General features: G+C 46.1%; 1 protein-coding gene across 12 annotated transcripts in view; it reads right to left on the reverse strand.

Annotated features, from left to right (window-relative positions):
* Nucleotides 1-490: 490 nt before the first annotated feature.
* Nucleotides 491-21678, reverse strand: part of DCTD (dCMP deaminase) — a 116084-nt gene continuing 94896 nt past the window's right edge. For all 12 annotated transcript variants that reach the window (XM_065947250.1, XM_065947245.1, XM_065947242.1 and 9 more), the window contains 3 exons: nt 5268-5384; nt 3820-3916; nt 491-1743 (listed from right to left, as the gene is read on the reverse strand). In XM_065947250.1, coding sequence (XP_065803322.1) covers nt 1665-1743; nt 3820-3916; nt 5268-5384 — 293 coding nt within the window. In that variant the 3' untranslated portion in view covers nt 491-1664. The remainder of the gene's footprint in view (nt 1744-3819; nt 3917-5267; nt 5385-21678) is intronic.

Here is a 21678-nt window from a genome sequence, read left to right on the forward strand (position 1 = left end):
TTTGTCTACATACTTTTTGTTTCATGCATTTTACAGCAGAGGGCGGGGGTTCGGAGGAGATAATAGAAGGAAAAAAAAACTGAGGAAAGTAAAATCTAATTAGATTAAAATCTAATCTCTGAGATTTAGAGAAAGAATGTGATAGGGAACAGCAGGAAAAGCCAGACTGGAGACTGGAGGATTCTGGGAGGGAGGAGGCCCTGGGACTGGTCAGCTGGCTGAGATGACCTGTCGGCAGCCGCACCTGAGACGGGGGCGGGGTGTGCTGGGGGACAGACGGGGATGAGAGCCGGCCTGGGCATCTTCAGTTTCTGGTCCATGGAGACGCATCGCCCATCAGCCCCGGGGAAGGCACACAGCATTGGTGCTTCAATCTGTTCTCTGAGCATGAAAATACATGCAGTGTGCTTCACAGACAACCCGGAGATGACAGAAACGGAGTCGATCACATCATTATAATATAAAAATGAACATACCTCGGCGTGGCGGATTCTAGTACGATTTTAATAACGTTGACAAGGAGCCAAATTCCAAATGCCCCAGAATTTGGAGTACAGAACCTCAGAGACAAAATAAAAACTCATAAGAGAGTCTTCTAAAACGGTCACAATCTTTAGGATAAAGAAACATTTCCTCGACGGAGGTACTGAGCGCATTTACTAAGAATTAAATGAGATTAAAGACAAGGTGCACTGTGACCCGTTCCCCAAACGGCGGTGATTAGGAAGGCGAGAGTCATGCCGATGATGAAGGCAGGAAGCCAGGCGCACGTGTGAGCTCGCGTCACCAACAGACCTGGACGAAACGGAAACCTGCTCCCGTTTCACTGATGGGCGAGGAGGGCAGCCTTGGGAATGAACCGTGGTGGTACACGGGGCAGCAGGTGCGTGCCCGCCCTTCCACCCACACAACCCCCCACCCGCAGGGCGTGGACCAGGGCGAGGCAGGGAGACAGGCGGCCTCCTCCAGGAGCAACTCGGTACTCAGAGGCGCTAAGGTAAGAGCTCCGCATCCCCCACAAACCAAGAGTGAGGAGCTGGAACAACAGGGGTCCCCAGCCCCCAGAGGGACAGAGTGCTACCACCCCGGGGGTGGCAGGACCACAGAAGTGGAGAAAGAACCCCCTGCCTCAGCGACACTCCTCACCCGTCAGGATGCAGGTGCACCCCCCCCAGGACTTCTGGGTGGGGGGGTCCCCTCAACTCTCCAGAGCACATGCCTAAATGCTACGGTTCTATGGGGCTCTCTCTTCCCCTCAAGGGCATCACATGGTTTGCTTCATTTGGGCCAGATGTTCAGGTCAGGGTGTCTGCTCATCTCGGAAGGAACACAACCGCAGTTATTTGTTGCCAGCACACGTGGTGTTAAGAGTGGCGGTGAAACAGTGGACACACGGCTGACCCCCTTCTGCAGAGCCACCGGTGAACCAGGAGACAGGATGGGGGCGGCGCCTTTACTTTAAACCCTAAATCAAGAGTTTCAACAGATGCAGATTCCATGAGACAGGAGGGTGAGTCGGGAAGACTTGAGGTTTTATACTCTTTAGATGTCGACTTTGGCCGTCCCGGCTATTAAAAAGTTACATGTAACTTCAAGATGAGACGCATTAGCAGCTTCTTAGAAGAGGATAATCCCAATCTTTGGGAGATTTAATGAGATGGCGCTCACTGCAGCTTCTGACTCGGCCTGCTGTTAATTGAATCAAAGTCAATGACAATCTGGCTGCACTTTGGTGTGAATTTCCTAAAGGTAAGAAACAAAACATAGAAAGACATTATCCAGTGAGGACTTAGAGCCATTTGTTTACTTTGGCTTAACCTACATTTTCTGCAGGGAGGGAAAAAAAAAAATTCCCTGGGATTCACTTGATATTTTGTCTCTATAGGAGCCAATTAGAGTGCACCATACAGAGAGAAACAGGGACAGGAAAAGACTAAAGACAAAAAAAGATGCATGGGGTGGCTTGGTTTGTGTGTTCGTCAGCTGGCTGAGTTCATGAATTACTGAGGAATCAGAGGATTTCTAACAACTTAGCTGCACGGCATGACATCCAATGACGAGTTTCCCCACCAGATTTATCTTATTGTTTAGGAAATTTCTGCAGCCAAGCTGCAATCACTCTAAAGCAAAAAAAAAAAAAAAAGAGTACATTTTCTTTTGCTCTTGTGCATAGCCAAAGTCAGCCAGCTCTAATGAAGAGTCATTTTAAAAATCATGTTCTATAAATGCAGAAGTAAAATAAACTCATGGGGTTTTTTTTTACTCATTAATGTATCTTCTCAAAAAGGTAAAAGGAACATACTTGAGGGCTAAACATATTCTTTAAAAAATCAGTAAACAGTAAATATCTAATTATTGTTGTTTAGTCACTAAGTCGTATCTGATTCTTTTGCAACCCCATGGACTATAGCCCACCAGGCTCCTCTGTCCATGGCATTCTCCAGGCGAGATACTGGAGTGGGCTGCCATGCCCTCCTCCAGGGGATCTTCCCAACCCAGTTAAGATTCTTTACTACTTGTACATAATTTGTGTCTCATAGGCACAATAGTCCAAGAGATTCATTACATATAACCTATATCCCTAAAGAATCCAAAAGGTTAGCCATGTTACCAATTATAAGGACCCCAGTTGTGGACCACAAATATATAAAGGAACATCTTCAAGAGTTTTCAGTCTAAAAGAAGTTTCTACCAGAAACCAAAAGTGGTTGGACTAACTTGCAAGTAACATGTACCTCCCAATATCTGCATAGCAAAGAAAAGCATACAAATCTCAACAACTTTAAATCCCAACTTAAACTATTACTGTAAAAAGAATTCCCAGTGTTCCAACCTAGCAGGTTACTTTCACCTTAAATTTTTTATGCCAGAGTTGTTATGTTACATCTGCAAAATTTAGAAAGGTTTAATGCTAATATAATAAAACATGTGAATTTTAAAATTTCTCACTACCAGAATAATTAGTTCAAGCCCTGGGAAGCCATTAATATTAAAGTGTAATCATTACACAGTCTTCCGATACTTCTGTCACGACCCATTAAAATCGACCCTGAGGATAATCTTTAGAGCTGTAACTCATCGTATTTAAAAAGATGCTTCCTGTATCCAGACAAAACTCTAACCCCAAAAGAGACACATACCCCTATGTTCACAGCAGTATTATTCACAACAGGCAGCACATGGGGACAATCTGAATGTCCATCCAGAGGTGAATGAATCAAGAAGATGGGGTAGACATACACAATGGAATACTACTAAGCCATAAAAAAGAATGACATGATGTCACATGGATGCAACTAGAGATCAGCAAACTATGTGAAGCAAGTCAGAAAAGAGAAGGACAAATACCATATGACATCACTTACACGTGCAACCTAAACTATGACACAAATATCCATGAAAGAGAAACAGATCCACAAACATAGACAACAGTCTTGTGGTTGCCAGGGGGGACGGTGCTGGGGGAGAGACAGCCTGGGAGGTTGGGGTTAGCAGATGTAAGCTTTTATACATGGAACGGATAAACAACAAGGTCCTACTGCGTGGCACAGAGAACCATATTCAGTATCCTATGATAAACCATAAGGGAATATTAAAGAAAAGAATGTGTATATAGTTATGCATAACTAAATCACTTTGTTGTATAGCGGATATTAGCACAGCATTGTAAGTCAACTACGCTTCAGTTAAAAAAATAAAAGATGCCCCCAAGTGTGGCAGTCAGGCCTCCCAGGCAGAAATTAAACATCAGACAAGGTCCAACGTGCAGTCTTCATCAGGCTCTTCCCGGTACCTTCTCCCCCAGCGTCTCCCACTCACCTGAAGGAGACCCCCGCCATTTCAAACATGAGCCTTGCAGCTGTGGTCTCATTGCTGTCGTGGTATTTATCAGACATGAAAATGACTTCTTTTATACCTTCAAAGGCAACAATGGAAGAAATCTCATTATGGGCACGCAGAGACACTGCAACAGGCATGCAGACAGGAGCCGCGGGCGAATCTGGCGAGCCACGCTTCCTGAGTGGACCCACACACGCCATCCGGTTATGACACCTGTGTCTGCTGCTTTCAAATACAGCCGCGGACGGATTAGATGTCATCTGCCCTACAGTCTTTATAGATTTTTTTTTTTTAATAAATGCAAAGTGAAAACATGTCAAATAGTCAAGCCTTGATCCGATTAACAAATTTTCTTTACTGCAGGCTATCGAATATTCTTTTTTCACAAGGCGATGACTCCTTAACTCAAGAGGCTAGTGGGGGTGGAAGAGAAGGCTGGCACAATCAGAGATGAGGACCGGCATGCTGCCAAGTGAGACTCTGCAGACCAGTTCGAGCCAGCAGACCAGTCCAAGGCAAAGGGCCCATCTGGTTTCCTTCCTTGTCTCACCGGGCACTTCGAGCATAAGGGCCAAGAGTCTGGAGGGCACGTGACACGTCACCTGCTCCCCCACCAGCCTCGGAAGGGACACCGGAAGCGGCTCTTCCCAGACACCCGTCATCACCTCTGTGCTTGAGGATGGCGAGGAAAACTCAGATCGTGCACCGCCAGTGAGGAAGCCCACGACATTCCTTAACAGAGACTCTCGATCCTGAACCCCCCAGACCCCTTCTGCTCAGAGATCCACGGGCTTGTGATAAACAGCCCCGTTAAAGCACACATCTGGCTAACATGATAAGTCTTTAAATCTCAAGCCGAGAGCTTTATGGAGATAAAGTGTAGCTGAATCTGAGATGTGACAGTTTGAAAAAGGTGAAATATTCAGCACACAATGGTGCAGATTTATGGTAACCGTAACGTGGGAAAAACCTGAAGTCGGACCATTTGAGTCTTAACGACGTTTATATGTAGAAAGATGTTTAGGTCCCAAGCATCTACCACATATTAGAGACAAATTAAAATTTCATATAGAGACTCCCAGCTGACCTTGTTTCTGACAGAAGTTCACTTCTCTCCCTCCCCCTAATCTATGCACAATATGTCAGAAAATGGTAACTTGACAGTAATTATATGCAACGCCTGTGTTGTTTTTCGGCAGCTTGCAGTTTAAGAAGTTGCAAACTAAATTAAAAACATGCTAAGAATCACAGAGGATGCAATTAGTCTTAGAATACCTGGCACCGTTCAAAAACAAAACACGGGAAATGCCTTGCAAAGTTGATAGTGCAATTAATTTAGATCGAAACAATGGTGATTTAAGATCAAACACATCTGCACTGAGCAGGCAGAGATGCAAACGCGACAAATGGGACGGCCCGGGTCCTACCTGCCTGGATGATGAGCTTAGCACATTCATTACACGGGAACAAGGCGACATACATGCTACAGCCTTTCACGTCTGCAGAGTTTTTGTTCATGATGGCATTCAGCTCCGCGTGGCACACTGCGGATTGGAAGGAGAAAGAAAAACTTAAGACTGCACCCTCACGAGGAACTTGCTGATCGTATTGAGGCATTCCACTTGCCCCTCTGAAATAACACAGACGATACACTCGATTTTTCAAAAACTGATTAGAGATGGAAAGCACCGAAAAAGGAGCGCCACGTGGGCTGACGGGATGGCGATGAGCAGTGAAAACCGTTGACCGCAGCAGCTCTGGGCCTGTGGGCACCCAGAGCAGCCAGGAGGGGCCAAGGTCAAGTGTCTTCGCCCACCCCACGCAGAGCACGAGCTCATGGCTCCACAAGACCCTGGGGATGGAACTGCCAGCATCATTTGTGTGTTGATAAGCACACGTGGGGATACTTGCCGGAGCCATTAAAAGGGCAAAGAGCAATTTTAAGAGCAAGAGAATCAGGAAGTGAAGCTAAGCATTTCTGTCCCCAGGGATCTGCTGCCCCATATGGTTCTCAGTCCACACACCCTCAAGAAAAAGTCAGCGGATAACCAGCAGTTTGTCATCTGAACAAAAAACATCCATCCACTTAACGGCCATGGAAAGTCGAGTCCTTGCTATACAGGTCAGTGACCCCAATCCGTGATCTAAGGGCATCCCCAGGCTTGACTGAGTCCAGGGTTTAGGAGGCCCCCTCCTCTCCTGTCCTGCACCTGTTGCAGCCCACCCAACTTCCCAGCTACTTGATGAGCTCTTCCCATCACCTAACCCACAGGGCTTAGCAGAATTCACCACTGCAGTCTTCACGCCAGAATCCTCGGCCTGCTTTGTCAGGCTGCTGTATTGCTTTCTAATAACATCACTTAGGTTTCTGGCTGCATTATCTAACATTCTTCTCCTCTGGTTGTGATTTGCAGACTTGTCTGCCCACTGGAATCCCCCAGGGAGGACACACCCACGTCTGTGTCCCACACCCGGACACTGTGATGGTCTGGGCTTTGGAATTTTTGAGATTCTCTCTGCAGACACATTGAGGAAACACTGCCTTAAATATCCTTTCGTATCTGCAGGTGGACCTAACACATTCCAGGCACACCAGTGCTAGATAAATGTTTGCTGAATGAATTACCATCTGGCCCTGGTTCAAATCATACAAAAATCCTAATTCTTAATATGGGGCCTTCCAAGGTCTCCCCCTCCATCTCCAACTCATCCACTTTCTACCCTGAGCACCTTCTTCCAGGAGCCCTGAGGCTGTAAAACTAAGAATGCTGCTTACCAGTCGGTTCTACAAGATCAGGTCAGCAGCCGCTGCAGTCACTGACCTGCTGGGCGCCCTGAAGGGAACTCAGGACAGAGCACAGGCACTCAGACAGTCAGAGACATCTCTCGGGAAAAAATCAGGTACCGATTCCAAGAAAATATTTTGATGAACCCAGATTCATGAATCTTCCCATACTTCAATTCAGTTCATTTCAGCTCAGTCATGCCCAACTCTTTGCGACCCCATGGACTGCAGCACGCCAGGCCTCCATGTCCATCACCAACTCCTGGAGTTTATTCAAACTCATGTCCATTGAGTTGGTGACGCCATCCAGCCATCTCATCCTCTATCATCCCCTTCTCCTCCTGCCCTGCATCTTTTCCAGCATCAGGGTCTTTTCCAATGAGTCAGGTCTTCGAATGAGTGGCCAAAGTATTGGAGTTTCAGCTTCAGCGTCAGTCCTTCCAATAAATATTCAGGACTTAGGAAAGTACTAAACTCATTAACTGAGATACCTGTTCCTCATGACTGGCTTATACCGTATGCTGATGGCACAAACTCCTTAGGCAAAATCACGTATACCCAGACCTCCCTCGCTACCCCTTCAGAGCTGCTCCTCGACCTACCTGAGAGGCTGAATCCTGGGCTACCGTCCTCAGTAAGACCCTGAATAAGACTCAACTCACAGTTCTTACATTCTGTGTTTCTCTCTCAGCCAACAAGGCCTTAAAACAAGAGAGGCCTGAACTCACGGCTCTCGTGTATTTGAGCCAGGGCATGCTCGCTCGGTCGATGCACTTTTTTTTTTTTTTTAATCAGTGCACTTTTACTGAGAGTCCACTCTGGTGGCTCAGACAAGACACAGACCCCGCTCCACTTCCTCCCCAGGCCTCCCGTTTTCGGGGGACATCCTCAATGTCCCTGCAAACCCTGCAGCAGCTCTGCAATGCTGCAGGCAGAAAGCTGACTAGGGGTCTCTCGGGAGATGTTGAGGGGCGCTCATTTTAGCCTATGAATACCACGATTTAGCCGCGTGTGGAAATGAACAGTCTAGGGGATTGTTAAGAAAATCTAAAGGGGCAAAAAAAAAGGCTGTGCTTCATCAGATCACAGCCGGTCAGAGAACAATCCTGGCTGACTGCAGAGGGACGGGAGCCTGGCTGCCCAAGGCTCTGTGCTGAAAACCCCAGGGTGCGGGGACGCTCAGGGCTCTCAGGGCATCGGCCTGGGAGGAGTCCCCTTAGCCCCAATTCCCTCCTGTGTGACCGAGATGTTCCCAAGCTGGTATTAACACTGCTCAGTGTTAAAAACAATTAGATGCAATTGTTTCTTTTACTTCCCCCTTGAGGGCAGAGACCAGTCTTTCAGGTTCTCTCGTAACTCCCCTAGAACCCAATGTTATGCCATGAACATAATGGGTGTTAAATATTTACTGAATGAATAAAGGAGGGAGTTTGGATTCCAATTATTAATGGGGACGTTGGGGAAAATACAGAAGGTCCTCTTAAATTCAAATATCAAAAATATGCTTTCTCCTCTAATGACTGTTTTTTGATGGCACTGGTATTAATATTCAGAACTACAATTTCTGAATCTGTTAGGAAACACTAGGATATGGTCTTCTTTTGCCTCTCTTAGAAACAGTCACATTGACACTACCTTCCTCTAATTCTTTGGAGGCAGTCTGGGGCAAAATTTGACATTATGTCTGGACTCATTAATGAAAATTATCACATGAAACAGATTCTCTTGGGCGGCATCCGACATCCCTGTATCAAGGGTAGTTTATAGAAGTAACACACAGGACTATAAAACAGACTTCCTGTCTCTTAACTACAAAAATCACAGAATGGAGAATACAGAGCTTCTTGTTAGTGAAACAAGAGGTCTCCCGGGCATTTAAGCGGCCGAGTGCTGGGCACACATCAGTAAGGAACAAGTCACAATCCACCATCCTGCGTGTTCAAAACCAGACGAGACAAAAATGAAACCCACGCGTCCCACCCACGCTTCGCTGCCCTTGCTCACCCATGCACCACTCCAAATCCAGATGCATCCAACACCCGCCCCAGCTACGAACTCTAACACCTGCTTCTCCAGCCTGCATCTGAGGGTTGAGGGGAGAAGCCCCCCATCCCCGCTCCTGGAAGCGCCTGACACTCAGGGGCCCCCCTGTGCTGTCAGCCTGGGTCCCCGGGTCTGAAATTCTCCCGGCCTGGCTGACCTCTCAGCTCCGCCTCCAGGCTCAGTGGCCCAGGCCGTCGCTTCCCCTCCAAAACTGCCCTGACAAAGTTAAGTAAGTTCCTAAAAATGGTTCTGGGGATAACCTTTATTTGCTGGGTTGCCATGTAAAAAGTTTAAGAAATACTAGTTCATGGAAACCTGTTGACCTCTGTAACGGAGTGCATGCATACAGTTCAGTTCAGTCGCTCAGTCATGTCTGACTCTTTGTGATGCCATGAACCGCAGCACGCCATGCCTCCCTGTCCATCACCAACTCCCAGAGCTTGCTCAAACTCATGTCCATGAGTCGGTGATGCCACCCAACCATCTCATCCTCTGTCGTCCCCTTCTCCCTGCTGCCTTCACTCTTTCCCAGCACCAGGGTCTTTTCAAATGAGTCAGTTCTTTGCATCAGGTGGCCAAAGTGATTGGAGTTTCGATTTCAGCGTCAGTCCTTCCAAAGAATATTCAGGACTGATTTCCTTTAGGATTGACTGGCTGGATCTCTTTGCAGTCCGAGGGACATGTATATAACCAACTATTTAAAAAAAAAGCTAAGCCCTAGTATATAGTACCTGCCAAGATTCCTGTGGTACAAATACTCCCCCAGGGCCAATTCCAAGCTCCCAATGTGATTATCGTTTAGGAGAGATGCATAGGGGAGGCTGCGCCAACACCCCACCAGGCAGCCTCCTCCTTACCTGAATCCAGTCCCTTTCTGGCTGCAATCTCCGGGTTCCCTGCTCCCCTGGCCCCTGATTCTCGATCCCTCTCCCCACACCACCCACCCCCCCAGCCCTCTCAGCATCACCAGACCCCGTCTCTGTGGGTCTCTACCCTGCTCTCAGGTTTCTGGGCATTTCCCAAGGTGCAAGCCTGCTCTTTGGTTTTCCTCCCACAATGGTCGACTTTGAGAATTCATCCATTCATAGATTCTCAGAGAGCAGATCGACTTGCAAAACCCTGAAATCTGCATTTCTAACCCCAATTTCCCATATTCTCCGCGGGCTTCTTCTTTGGGGGGTGGGTTGGGGGGCTGAGTCCACTATGATAAACACTCTGCAGATATCTGATGGCACTATTAAAGGACGCCTTTATCTTTTTGAGTGTTAGCAATTTTATGATGTAGCTTAGGAAGAGTTTCAGCTGGAACTACAAACAGGCCTGAGCACAAAAACCAAGTGAGGAGGATGGTTCTGCTACTGATCTCAAGATGAGCCTGGTCTCCACATTCACTGCACGAATCAGGACCAAGTATTCCAAAGAGACACAGTGTCGAGGAAGTATTCAGAAGACAGTTAAATTGTTACACACACACACAAGAAGACTCATTTTCTGTTTACCCAGAATTACTCACCTATGGCTGAGCAATAAGCAAAAGAAGTCTCCAAATACTACATGTGTATTTGTTAAGTACAAAGAGTGACACAGAAACCTTCAATGATTCTCAACACTGTTAAAAAGGAAAAGAATCAAATGCTGGAAATATCAGATTGATGCTTCCCAAAGTTCTTGATTGCTAGAAGGAGAACCTCTGTTTCAGGTAATTATAAGACAATTCATAAGCTTTGGTCTTTTTTCTTTTATATTACTGACTGTCAGAATTCAGAACACATTAACCTTGGCCCACGGAGAAGAGACTGTATAATTAGAAAACTGTATTTTTCAAATTCCTTCTTACTAGGGCTTGATTAATCCTTACTGTCTCGTGTAGGCGTTTCTCTGGAAGTTTGACAAATTAACAGGATATATTCCATCCTTCGTTAGATTTAAGAGACTCAACATTTTATAGATTTAACTTTCATCTCTTTTGATGTAAGACTAATACAATATCTATTTTAGACAGTAGCATTCTTAAGGTTTACTTAAATAGGTCTTCAAAAAAAAAAAGAAGCCTCAGAATAAAGGCTAAACAACTGCTAATCGCTGCACAAATAATTTAATAATGTGATTCTAGCCCAAACCAATCATCACATGTCTGCTAGGACGTGAGGGGAGCTACTGGGGCCTGATACAATTTGGGGTCCAGAAAATGAAGTTTCTATTCCAGTTAAACTCTCAAGGTTATTTAAGATTCCTTCTCGTTAGTAGTACAAGATTTTACTTGAAGAAAATGACTTTCGAGGGCCTGAGGGCTATTCTGCCGAGGCTGACCTAGAAAGCGGGACAGGATGGTGAGCAAGCAGTGTCGGGGCGAGGGGAAGGTCCAGAAGCAGGGCACCTGTTGGACTCAGCCTGGCCCGCCCCGCCTCTGCCAGCACTGCCCAGGCTGCACTGGACCGGCCTCGGCGTCTCTGGGGACACTCCTGCGCCCCTGACTGATGGCCGTGAAGTTTCTTGGGGCGGGGAGGCCACCGGGTTCAAAGTAGGGATAGTTTATCTCACTGCTGAGACAGAGGGTCAGGACTCAGAGCCCAGAAGGGTGTGCTCGGGGCTGGAAACAGGTGAAAGCTTCACCCTGCAATTAATAACTGACACAAAACGGGTGCCAGAGTCCAAGGTTGATCTGTGCATTTAAAAAAACAACTCAATGTTAATTCTTTCAAGATACTCCGCTTCTTTTTCTTCTGATGACAGAGCTTTTTTGGCATTCCTTCTGGAAAGCAGGGTCTGTGATTTCACTGCTGGTGTCATACAGGGAAGCGAGGGGTTCACCTGGGTCGATCTCTTGGAGCATGAGCACCCAGTACCCGCCTGAGACACCAGATGGGGGGCTTCTGCTAAGGGGTGGGGTGTGTGTCCACTCCTCCAACAGATCCATGCAAGGGCCCACTTCCCTGCTTCAGGAGTTAAGACGGAATTTCAACTACCTATTTCTTAATTATTGAAGGATATCCTGACAGCGCTTCATCCATCACCACCAGCCTCCAAAGGACCCGTCCTTCAAGTCAGTAATTGAACAGCAGGGGAGCCTCCAAAGTGAAGCCCTCCCTTGGACAGGTTCACTCTGCTGTATTTAAAACAGAGCACCTCGGGATGGGGAATACATATGGCTGATTCATGTCAATGTATGACAAAACCCACTGAAATGTTGTGAAGTAATTAGCCTCCAACTAATAAAAATAAAAAAAAGAAAAGAAAAAATTTGCACTTAAATTTTTCATATAAAAAAATAAAATAAAATAAAACAGAGCGCCAAGGACCTACTGGATAGCACAGGGAACTCTGCTCAATGTGATGTAGCAGCATGGATGGGAGGGGAGTTTAGGGGAGAGTGGATACCTGTGTATGTATGGCTGAGTCCCTTCACGGGCCACCTGAAGTCATCACAACATTGCTCATCGGCTATACTCCAATACAAAACAAAAAGTAAAAAACAAAAACAAAAAGTGGATCCCTCCCTGCCTGACCACCCCCCGGCACCCCCACAAAGGTTATAAACTGTCCATCATCCTCCAAATCCACAGCAAACATCGCTACAATTTGGCCTTCAACATCACTCCTCATCACTCTTCTGTCTCATCTCCCGTCAGTGAAGTTCCCACATCTGCAAAGTAGTGACTGGATTCGTTATCAGAGTTTTAAAGTACTGGTGGTTAAGGTGGATAGGGGAAGGGGAGAACCAACTTAGAAACCCGCAGTTACATTGCTTCTCTAGAAGAAGACTCTTACCCCCACCCCGACCAGAGTTCTATGACCCTCTGCATCCCATGAAGTGCAGCCTCCTGGCCTATGAAACTGAAAGAAAAGGACCTGCCTCTGAGACCCGCTACGCATGCAGCCCCAAAGGTGGACTTGGTAAACGTCGGGGCCTGCTGAGCCCTCCTGAGACTCGGCGCTGCCCACCTGAGACCCTGTGGCCCCCAGCTGCTCAGCGGGGCGGGCAGGAGGGGAGACATCTCTTCCCCCTCCGTCCCCTACCCTGGTCCCCATCCCCTGCCCCCTTCCTCCTGCTGAGGCTGCTGGCGAGCAGCTCGGGGCACCCAGGGGAGTCACTTAGCCCCAGTGGTAGTGCTTAGGGCTAAAGAGACTTCTGACTGCGGTGTTTCCATTACTGATAACACAGCCCCTGGAACTCTAATTACGCTGCCTCCCTGTGTGCTAAGGGCATACAATCAGGTCAGAGGGAAGAGAAGCGGGAAACACTACATTTCACCGCAGGGCGAGCCAGGCCCAGCTCCCTGCCCACCATGCACGTGCGATGCAGACACGTCTGATGCTGAAAAGGTACCCAAGCGGCGCAGGGGGGAGGGGGACGCACACCACCAGTGGACAGCGTCCGGTGCGAACACACAGTCAAGCTCCCCAGCTCCCCTCCAGGGCTAACAGCTTTTAAGGGTGAACTGGGACCGATCAGTGGGCACTGGGCCAGGAGTCAGGATGTGGGTTCTAACTGACCCCAGCTCCATCAGGCACGCCTCCTCGGGTGACATGCCGACCCGGACTCGGCGGGAGGAAAGGGGGCTGAACTGATAATTCAGGATTCCCGGGTGAGACCCAAGCTCCTGTCCCTGCCCCACACTTCCCGGGCAGCTCTTAGCCCCTCCCAACGCCCCTCCCGACACAATCACCCCGCTTCCTCCTCCCCCGTATCCATGCCACTCCTGCACCTCTTCCTTCCCCTTTCCGCCACCGACCTGCCCCATCCTTCACCGAAATCAGTGATTGATCGCCGTTGTTGAACAACAATTTGTTGTTGAACAACAAATCGCTGTTGTTCAGTTGCTCAGTCGTGTCCGACTCTTTGCGACCCCATGGACTGCAGCACTCCAGGCCTCTCTGTCCATCACAAACTCCCAGAGTTTACTCAAACTCATGTCCATTGAGTCGGTGATGCCATACAACCATCTCATCCTCTGTTGTCCCCTGCTTCTCCCAACTTCAGTATTTCCCAGCATGACTTCAGTATTTCCCAGCATTGGAGTCTTTTCAAATGAGTCAGCTCTTCACAGCAGGTGGCCAAAGTATTGGAGTTTCAGCATCAGCATCACTCCTTCCAATGAATATTCAGGACTGATCTCCTTTAGGATGAACTGGTTGGCTCTCCTTGCAGTCCAAGGGACTCTCAAGAGTCTTCTCCAACACCACAGTTCAAAAAAGCATCAATTCTTCAGCGCTCAGCTTTCTTTAGAGTCCAACTCTCACATCCATACATGACTGCTGGAAAAACCATTACAGCCTAGACTATATGGACCTTTGTTGGCAGAGTGATGTCTCTGTTTTTTAATACACTGTCTAGGTTAGTCATAGTTTTTCTTCCAAGGAGCAAGAATCTTTTAATTTCATAGCTGCAGGCACTGTCCACAGTGATTTTGGAGCCCAAGAAAATCACGTTCCCCCCGTAACTCCAGGAACCGAAGGTCGGCTGTCACGGGCTCTGTCCCCACACGACGTCCTCCTCCCATCACTAAGCGATGAGCTTGGGGACCGGCCCTCTCACATCCCTCATCAATCTCTCTCTCTCCCAGAGTATTTCCATCTGCAAGCAACTATGTGCTGCAGAAACAGACAGACACCAGACGCTGCCCTTGGTCAGACAACATAAACCTCTCCCTCACCGCCCCCCGCCCCCCAATTGGCTGTCATCCTGCTCTCTTCCCAGACATCTCAAAACCGGATCTCCGTCCGCTCTGCCCACTGCCTCACCTGCTGTGCGTCCTTCACTTGCCTCCAGTGTACCTTCAGCCCTCCCCGCTGCCCGGAGCTGCTCTCTGCAGTGAGGGTGTGACCCCCGTGGTGCTGAACAACACGGGCATTTTCCCACCTCCCTGGACCTCTCGGCAGCCTTTGGCATGGCGGCCCCTTGCTCCTTCTGGAAACATGCTCTGCGTGCTCCCTAATGCACAGTCCTTCCCTGCAGGTCCGCGTCCATCAGCCTCTGCACCCGTGGCTCTCAGGGACGTGGCCAGGGCCTGGCCTCTGCGTCCTCTCCCAGAGTCACCTCACCCATCCCCATGAAGTCACCCCAGGCCAACAGGCCACACAGATATCACCCCCTGCTCTCACACCCAGCCTACAGACCTCACACCCTCCCTCGGGGCTCCCAACAACGCCTCCAACCTCAGGGCTCCAGATTTCCCTCGCTCTGACCCCAGATCTAGGTCCTGGGACTAGAGCTCTTCCCATCCCCCAGCACCCGCCCACCACCCCATCCTTACCTGACGGGGCCCAATGAATCCTTCAGACCTCCAGGTAACACTCACTTCCTCAAAAAGAACATTCAGCAACATCTGTTTATCCCAGTCCCGTCCACCTGCTCTACTACCAGTCTGCGAGCTCCGTGAACACAGAGACCATGGGCATTATTTACTGCTGTTGAGTGCCTAGCATAGAATACGTATCATAGATGTCCCGTAACTATTTGCTGAGTAAATGAATGACTACAGGTGAACATACTCGGGAAACCATCATATGTTATAAAATGCAGTTACAATTTTTAAAAAAGGAAGCAAGACGCCACAAGAACTCAGCAACAGACCACTCAATGTGATACAAGAATAGAGGGCTCATTAGTATTTATTTCAACTTCTAAAAAGTTATAATTCACTTGCAGAAGGAAAAAGGACACGGAGGAATTCTGCTTCTCTTTCCCACCTAAACTGAAAATTAATGGCATTTTGAACAAAGTCTTTTAATTGCAGAATTTAAAAATTCATGCTCGGTTATCTTATTCAATATTTTAAAGTTACTATGGCATCTATCATTTGAAAGAAGCACAGAGATGAGATTTACACCTCCACTAACTGTCCAGGACCTGTGCATCAGATGGTAGACAACATGAGCAGAGAGAAGACAGGCATGTTCTAATCCCCAAATTCTCCATTTATCACGGGATTTCCTGAAGCCGGGCCAGTATCCATGTTTCCATAAACACCACCAGATGGACTGACTCACAGAGGATTCCCCAGTCCTTTCTTTCTATTTGGTCTTAGAATCACCTCTTGACTAAGCATGTCTCCTCTCTTCATATATTTCCTTGTACTTCCAGATGGGCTGGAGTAGGAAATGACAACCCACTCCAGTATTCTTGCCTGGAGAATTCCTTGGACAGAGGAGCCTGGCGGGCTACAGTCCATGGGGTCACAAAGAGTCAGACACGACTGAGCGACTCAAGCATGCACGCCCACGTGGGGTCTTCTTCATTGCTGTCCGCCAACGTTTTTTCATCTGCTTGTGGATGAAACACTCTCCAAGTGTCCCCTCCTGCCTGTGTATACCGTCTCCATCTGGTTTATACATCTCAGAACTGGAGCAGATTTGAATCGCTGGAAGGAGGGGAAGGTATAAAGTCTGTTCTTTATTAATTTGTCCACACACACAGATGCGTATTCCTTCTGTGTCGCAGCCATTAGCATCCGTTTGCTGTAGCTCTCACCCCAGATGCCTCCAGAATGCCTTTTAAAAAAAACCCCTAAGCAAAGAAACTGCACCCTGATTGAATACAATCGAAGCTATATTGTTTAATTTTTTCCGGAGAAGCCTAGAACTGGCGGAGTCCTCAGTAATCCCTCATTTCATAAAGATATTGGGACGTGAAAGTCAAGTTGTGTATCTGACAGCCCCACAGTCCCTGGGTTTACACACAGCCCACCTGAAGCCCAGGCCCTGGATGGTCAGTCTGGGAGGATTCTCTCGCTTGAACCTGGTAATTGTCATCTTAAGCTCTGTGCAGCTTTTCTTAGCCAGTATGCATATTACAGGTTTGCACAGTCCTATCCAAATATAAGACAAGAGTCCCTTAAGAAGCAGAAGCAAAAAACAATATAAATATTTGCAAAAATCTCTAGGAAGCAAATTTTGGTGTGTACTTCTGGGAGAAAATATGTATCAAATACAGCATTAACACAGCTTATGAAAGATGGAGTCTTGATGAAAAAAAAAAAAAACTCAAAACAAAACCTTAACAATTCAGGCCAGTTTCAGAACAGATCAAACAAAATCAGCACAAGTGACACAGAATAGATCGATAGAGACCCCAAGGTTCATCGGAGTCAGCTGCTCCCTGTCAGCACACTGCCTGGTAACACAGGAGTTTCTAAGCAAAAGCTTATCAATGTGGAGAATTAAAGAAGTTATATTTATCATTCAGATAATTAATGGGCTGACATACTTGACACAACCTAAACGAGGCTGAATGTGGCCCTGAAGTTTCATAGAGGCTATTAATCTCTCAGCAAACCTTTTATTTAGAGACGGTACAAACTTCAGCCTGCTTCCTGGTCATCAATTTGGAAACCACTAACCTTGAGTTATTTTAAGTTTTATTATAAACTTCCATGAAGTAAACAGACTCTATAAGTAAAGGCCAATATGTGTATTTTCATGGGGAGGTTTGATCCCATAGATGAGCATTCGAGCTGTTCCTACATTGCCTCTACAGAAGGAGGTGTTAGTAAACATTGTTACTATACTTCCTTTCTAGATACCCATGGTGAAATAGTAATCTCCTGCTCTTTGAAAATAATTAGCCCTGAATCTATAGATTAAAATGAGACTTCCCTGGCAGTCCAGTGGTTTAGACTTAGCCTTCCACTGCAGGGAGTTGCAGGTTCAATTCCTAGTCGAGGAGCTGAGATCTCACAGAAAACATAAAAACAGAAGCACTATTACAACAAACTGTATGTAACAAATTCAATAAAGACTTTAAAAAAAGGCCCACATCAAAAAACTTTCAAAAAGTGTACCGATAAAAGTCAAATAAATGTATAAAATCATGATTTGTTCTTTCCTAAGGACTGTTTATAAACATTTATACCTGAAAATGAAATACACTTATGTTAAACTGGTTAAATTTCAGGGGGAGCCTCATACATAAGCCGTTGTGTTTCCCTGTTTGTCTAAGACAGTACATGGTTGAAACCCAAGTTTGCCCCTCTTTTCATAAGAACAATCTTCTTTATTTTTTTTTTACTGTAAACTTGCTCCAAGGTTTTCCATTGATTACACTAGCTATTTTGTACAAAGTCCCTAATTAGACCCACTGTCAGGATAGAGGTGCCGGATGGCCGGGGGCAGGGAGGTTGGGGGCTGCCACCAGTGAAATTAGAATTCTGCAGGAAAAGAAACAGCAAGTCATCAAATCCATGGATCTGCCTAACAGAACCAGAGGGCATTCAATTTCAACCAGCTGAGGGAACAAATTTGATCTTAATTACTAAGAAGCTCTTACAAGTTGTGAGGAAGCCATAGCTTAAGAAGGATCAGCCTCCTAAGTTCTTGATAAATTAGTTTCTCAAGACTAACCTTTTGGATGCCAAAGAAATATATCACGTGCGTGGCAGTCAGGAAAATGTCAGTGTTCAAGGGAGTAAGGTAAACGGCTAAGGAAATCACGAAAACGACATCTATGCATGCTTAACGATATGCTAAATATGAAAAATAAAGATTACATTTAAATATAAAATTGAAAGAAGAACTGCCACATACTGGCAAAACTGTTTCAAACTGCCATGTTCAACTCTTGCCTTAATTAATTCCAGCACTTTCCTTCCCAGCATTATACCCTTTTTAGAGTTTTTCTGCAGAAATATGAACTGACTCTGGAAAAAGTCCCATGTCGCCATGTTTAGTTGATGCATCAGAGAAAAGGGCTACCACCCTCTTGGGACATCAAGACTATGGTCCAAAAAAAAAAAAAAAGACTATGGTCCCTTCCATGATGAAAAGGGCAAAGGAACAGGGAAAGCAATTCCGGCTTCATGATTGACCGGGATGGAAGAGAAAGCCAAGCAAAGACATGTGCTTCCCCATGAATCCCTCCTCCAGTGGGAACCAGCATGGCAGGAAAACCCAGGCAAGCTTGATATGCAAGGGGAGCTCCTTTACAAACATGAAGTTTAACAACGGCTCCTGAGAAAGAAAGAAGTTGATTTCACGCCAACACTCGGTCTGTAAACCGTGTCATCAAAACCGCTTATGAAAACCCACAGAAAGAGCGATCTCTGCATTACCACGAGTATTTCACCTCCATTTTATAAAATTGGTATTTTGATTAAATGTGCTTCACTCTGATGAATTCCACAAAGAGAAACGAATGGAAAATGTCAGCTGAATTCTTCATCCTGGGGTTAGCAACCACCCCCTCATGAAAATCAAAGCCTCCGAAAGGTTTTTACCTGGTAAATTAGATAAATCTGCTCCTTCCTGGGTTTTGTTTTTTTTTTTCCATTGTCATTCATGTGAAAAGGTGTCACTATAATAATGCTGATTTCTTCCTAACACTGTTAACTGACATCATACTATCTTTTGGATTTTTCGGGAAAGATGAGATAAAAGGCAGTTTCCTTGGCAGGGGGGATTTTCATTTTCCATATTAATACTACATTATCATCAAATCGTTTCCTGAAGTTTTGATTCTAAGCCCAGAAGAACAGAAACACCCTTTAAAAATGCCTCTCCAGAGACCTGGCCCAGAAGAAGCCCTGTCTTCCTATTCTGACACATGTATTCTGTGCCTACTTCCTGTCCACAGAGTGTCAATCAAGACTAGTGACTTCCAAATTTACAGCAATAATAAGGAGAATTATTAAGCTGTATAATTTATGGTAAACTCAAACTTACACAATTCCCAAGCTCCCCTCTGGAGCACTGTGAAGGCAGGCCAGGTGTACATGGCTTTCTACCCTGTCCTAGGTACAGGCCACCACCACCTGAGCACCCCACCTCTGGCGGGTCGTTTCATGGAAATCTCTATTTGTTCAAGTGCATGGTGAGAAGACGAAAATGGGAGGCCCACTGTGCTGCGATCCACCCGTTTCAGCAAAGCTGAGCTCCTGTGCCTCCTGCAGGAAGCAGAGCGCCAGCCCAGAATCAGATGATGTCACCCGCCTGTGCGGCACTGTATTAGTTACTTAGCATCTCTGGGCCTTCAGGTTCCTAACCATGAATGAAGTGGGCAGCTTAGACCCTGTGGGCATGAACCCCCAAGGCACCAGTGAGGTTCTCCCAGGGGTACAGGACCACAGACTGGCAAACAGACATCCAGCACTCACCTACACTTTTTCCAAACATGTACAAATGCTGTTCAATAAAGTTCAGGTTAATGCAAAGTGTTACTGATAAACAACTCTTTGTTATCATGGATTTTCTGACTCAAAAGATACTACTAAAAAGTATGACCTCACTTATATATGGAATCGAAAAAATAAAAACAAGGTCACAGGTACACAGAACAGATGGATGGTTGCCAGAGACGGGAGGTGGGGCAGACAAATAGGCAAAGGGGGTCAAAGGTACAAACTTTCATTTATAAAATAAGTCCTGAGACTGCGATGTACAGCATGGTGACTGCAGTTAATACTACTGGACCGCGCAACTCAAAGTTGCTAAGAGAAGTCTTCATCATAAGAAAAAATAATTTTCTGTAAACATTATCAAATATTGGTATGTATGAATCATCATGTCATATACTTGCAACTAATGTAAGTGTGTACGTCAATTATACCTAGACTTTTTAAAAAAGATACTAATAGTTTAACTAGCATTATATAGCAGTCCTGGAAGTTCTTTTGACATTTAAAAGCGGGTCCCCTATAATCAGTTGTTGTTGTTCAGTTGCTGAGTCGTGTCTGACTCTTTGCGACCCCGTGGACTGCAGCATGCCAGGCTCCTCTGTCCTTCACTACATAATCAGAAGAACTAGGAAATCAGTGGTCTAGAATCTAGATCATCTCTACAGCTCCTTTATAGGGATGGACTCATCGTCTATCTGTCCTGAAATAGCAGTCCGCCCACCAGGTTAAGCCCACACAATTTCAGACACTGTCATTTATTTTGTCATTAATTTTTTAAAGTCATAAAATGGAAAAAAAGAATCTGCAGTTTAGTCAATTATCACCACACATTTCTATTACATCCACGGCTACCTAAACATTTACTTCTCTGTGGCCTGAAAACCCTTAAAAAGACGGGAACTGAGTGTACGGTTTCCAGCCAGTCATAGTTACTTAGACTTAAAGCCCATCTCCGCCTGTATTATGATGGTAGTAATACTAAATGCCTCTTAAAAACCATTTAATACCTCCTTTGACTTTTATGGTACATCAAATTACAAGCTCGCTCTCCTGAAAGAAAATGCTCTACATTCTAACACAGCTCCATGTAAAAATGAATAATTGATAAGTTAGGGGCAAAGAGCTTTGAAAACCTAGAGGTATCACATGAATAGTAAAAAATAATGCAGACAGACAACCGGTGCTAAGTTTCAAGTCAGCAATCATTCAATAAAAAGCAATCGGAGAAGCTGGACAAATGCCTGCATGGGTTCTCTTTCTTTTCAATTCCTTCTGGAAAGGAGCTCTGAACTTGGACAAAAGGCAAGTGTCTCAGAACAAACAGAATCAGCTACTGGAGAGGTTCTGGAAGTGGGGAGTCGGGGGCAGGGGGCGGTAAGTGTGTTGCAAAGCCTCAGGCTTTCTAGGTCACTGCCAGAAATGTGCCTGGGGCTCCAGGTGATTGAACGAGGCACAGGTCCCACTGGGAGAACCCATGAGGTTACTCATAGTTTAACTAGCATTATATGGGGGTCCTGGAAGTTCTTGTGACATTTAAAAGCGGCTCCCATATAATCAGTTGTTGTTGTTCAGTTGCTGAGTCGTGTCTGACTCTTTGTGACCCCGTGGACGGCAGCATGCCAGGCTCCTCTGTCCTTCACTACATAATCAGAAGAACTAGGAAATCAGTGGTCTAGAATCTAGATCATCTCTACAGCTCCTTTATAGGGATGGACACATCGTCTATCCGTCCTGAAACAGCAGTCTGTCCACCAGGTCAAGTCCACACTATTCCAGACATTGTCACTTACTTTGTCATTAATTTTTTAAAGTCATAAAATGGAAAAAAAGAATCTGCATTTTAGGAAGTAACTGAGCTTACTGTGAGGAAGCTGAGCTCCTGAGTAACTGAGTCAGTAACCC

Source organism: Muntiacus reevesi, chromosome 10 (genome assembly GCF_963930625.1).
Source record: "Muntiacus reevesi chromosome 10, mMunRee1.1, whole genome shotgun sequence".
NCBI classification, from domain to species: Eukaryota; Metazoa; Chordata; class Mammalia; order Artiodactyla; family Cervidae; genus Muntiacus; species Muntiacus reevesi.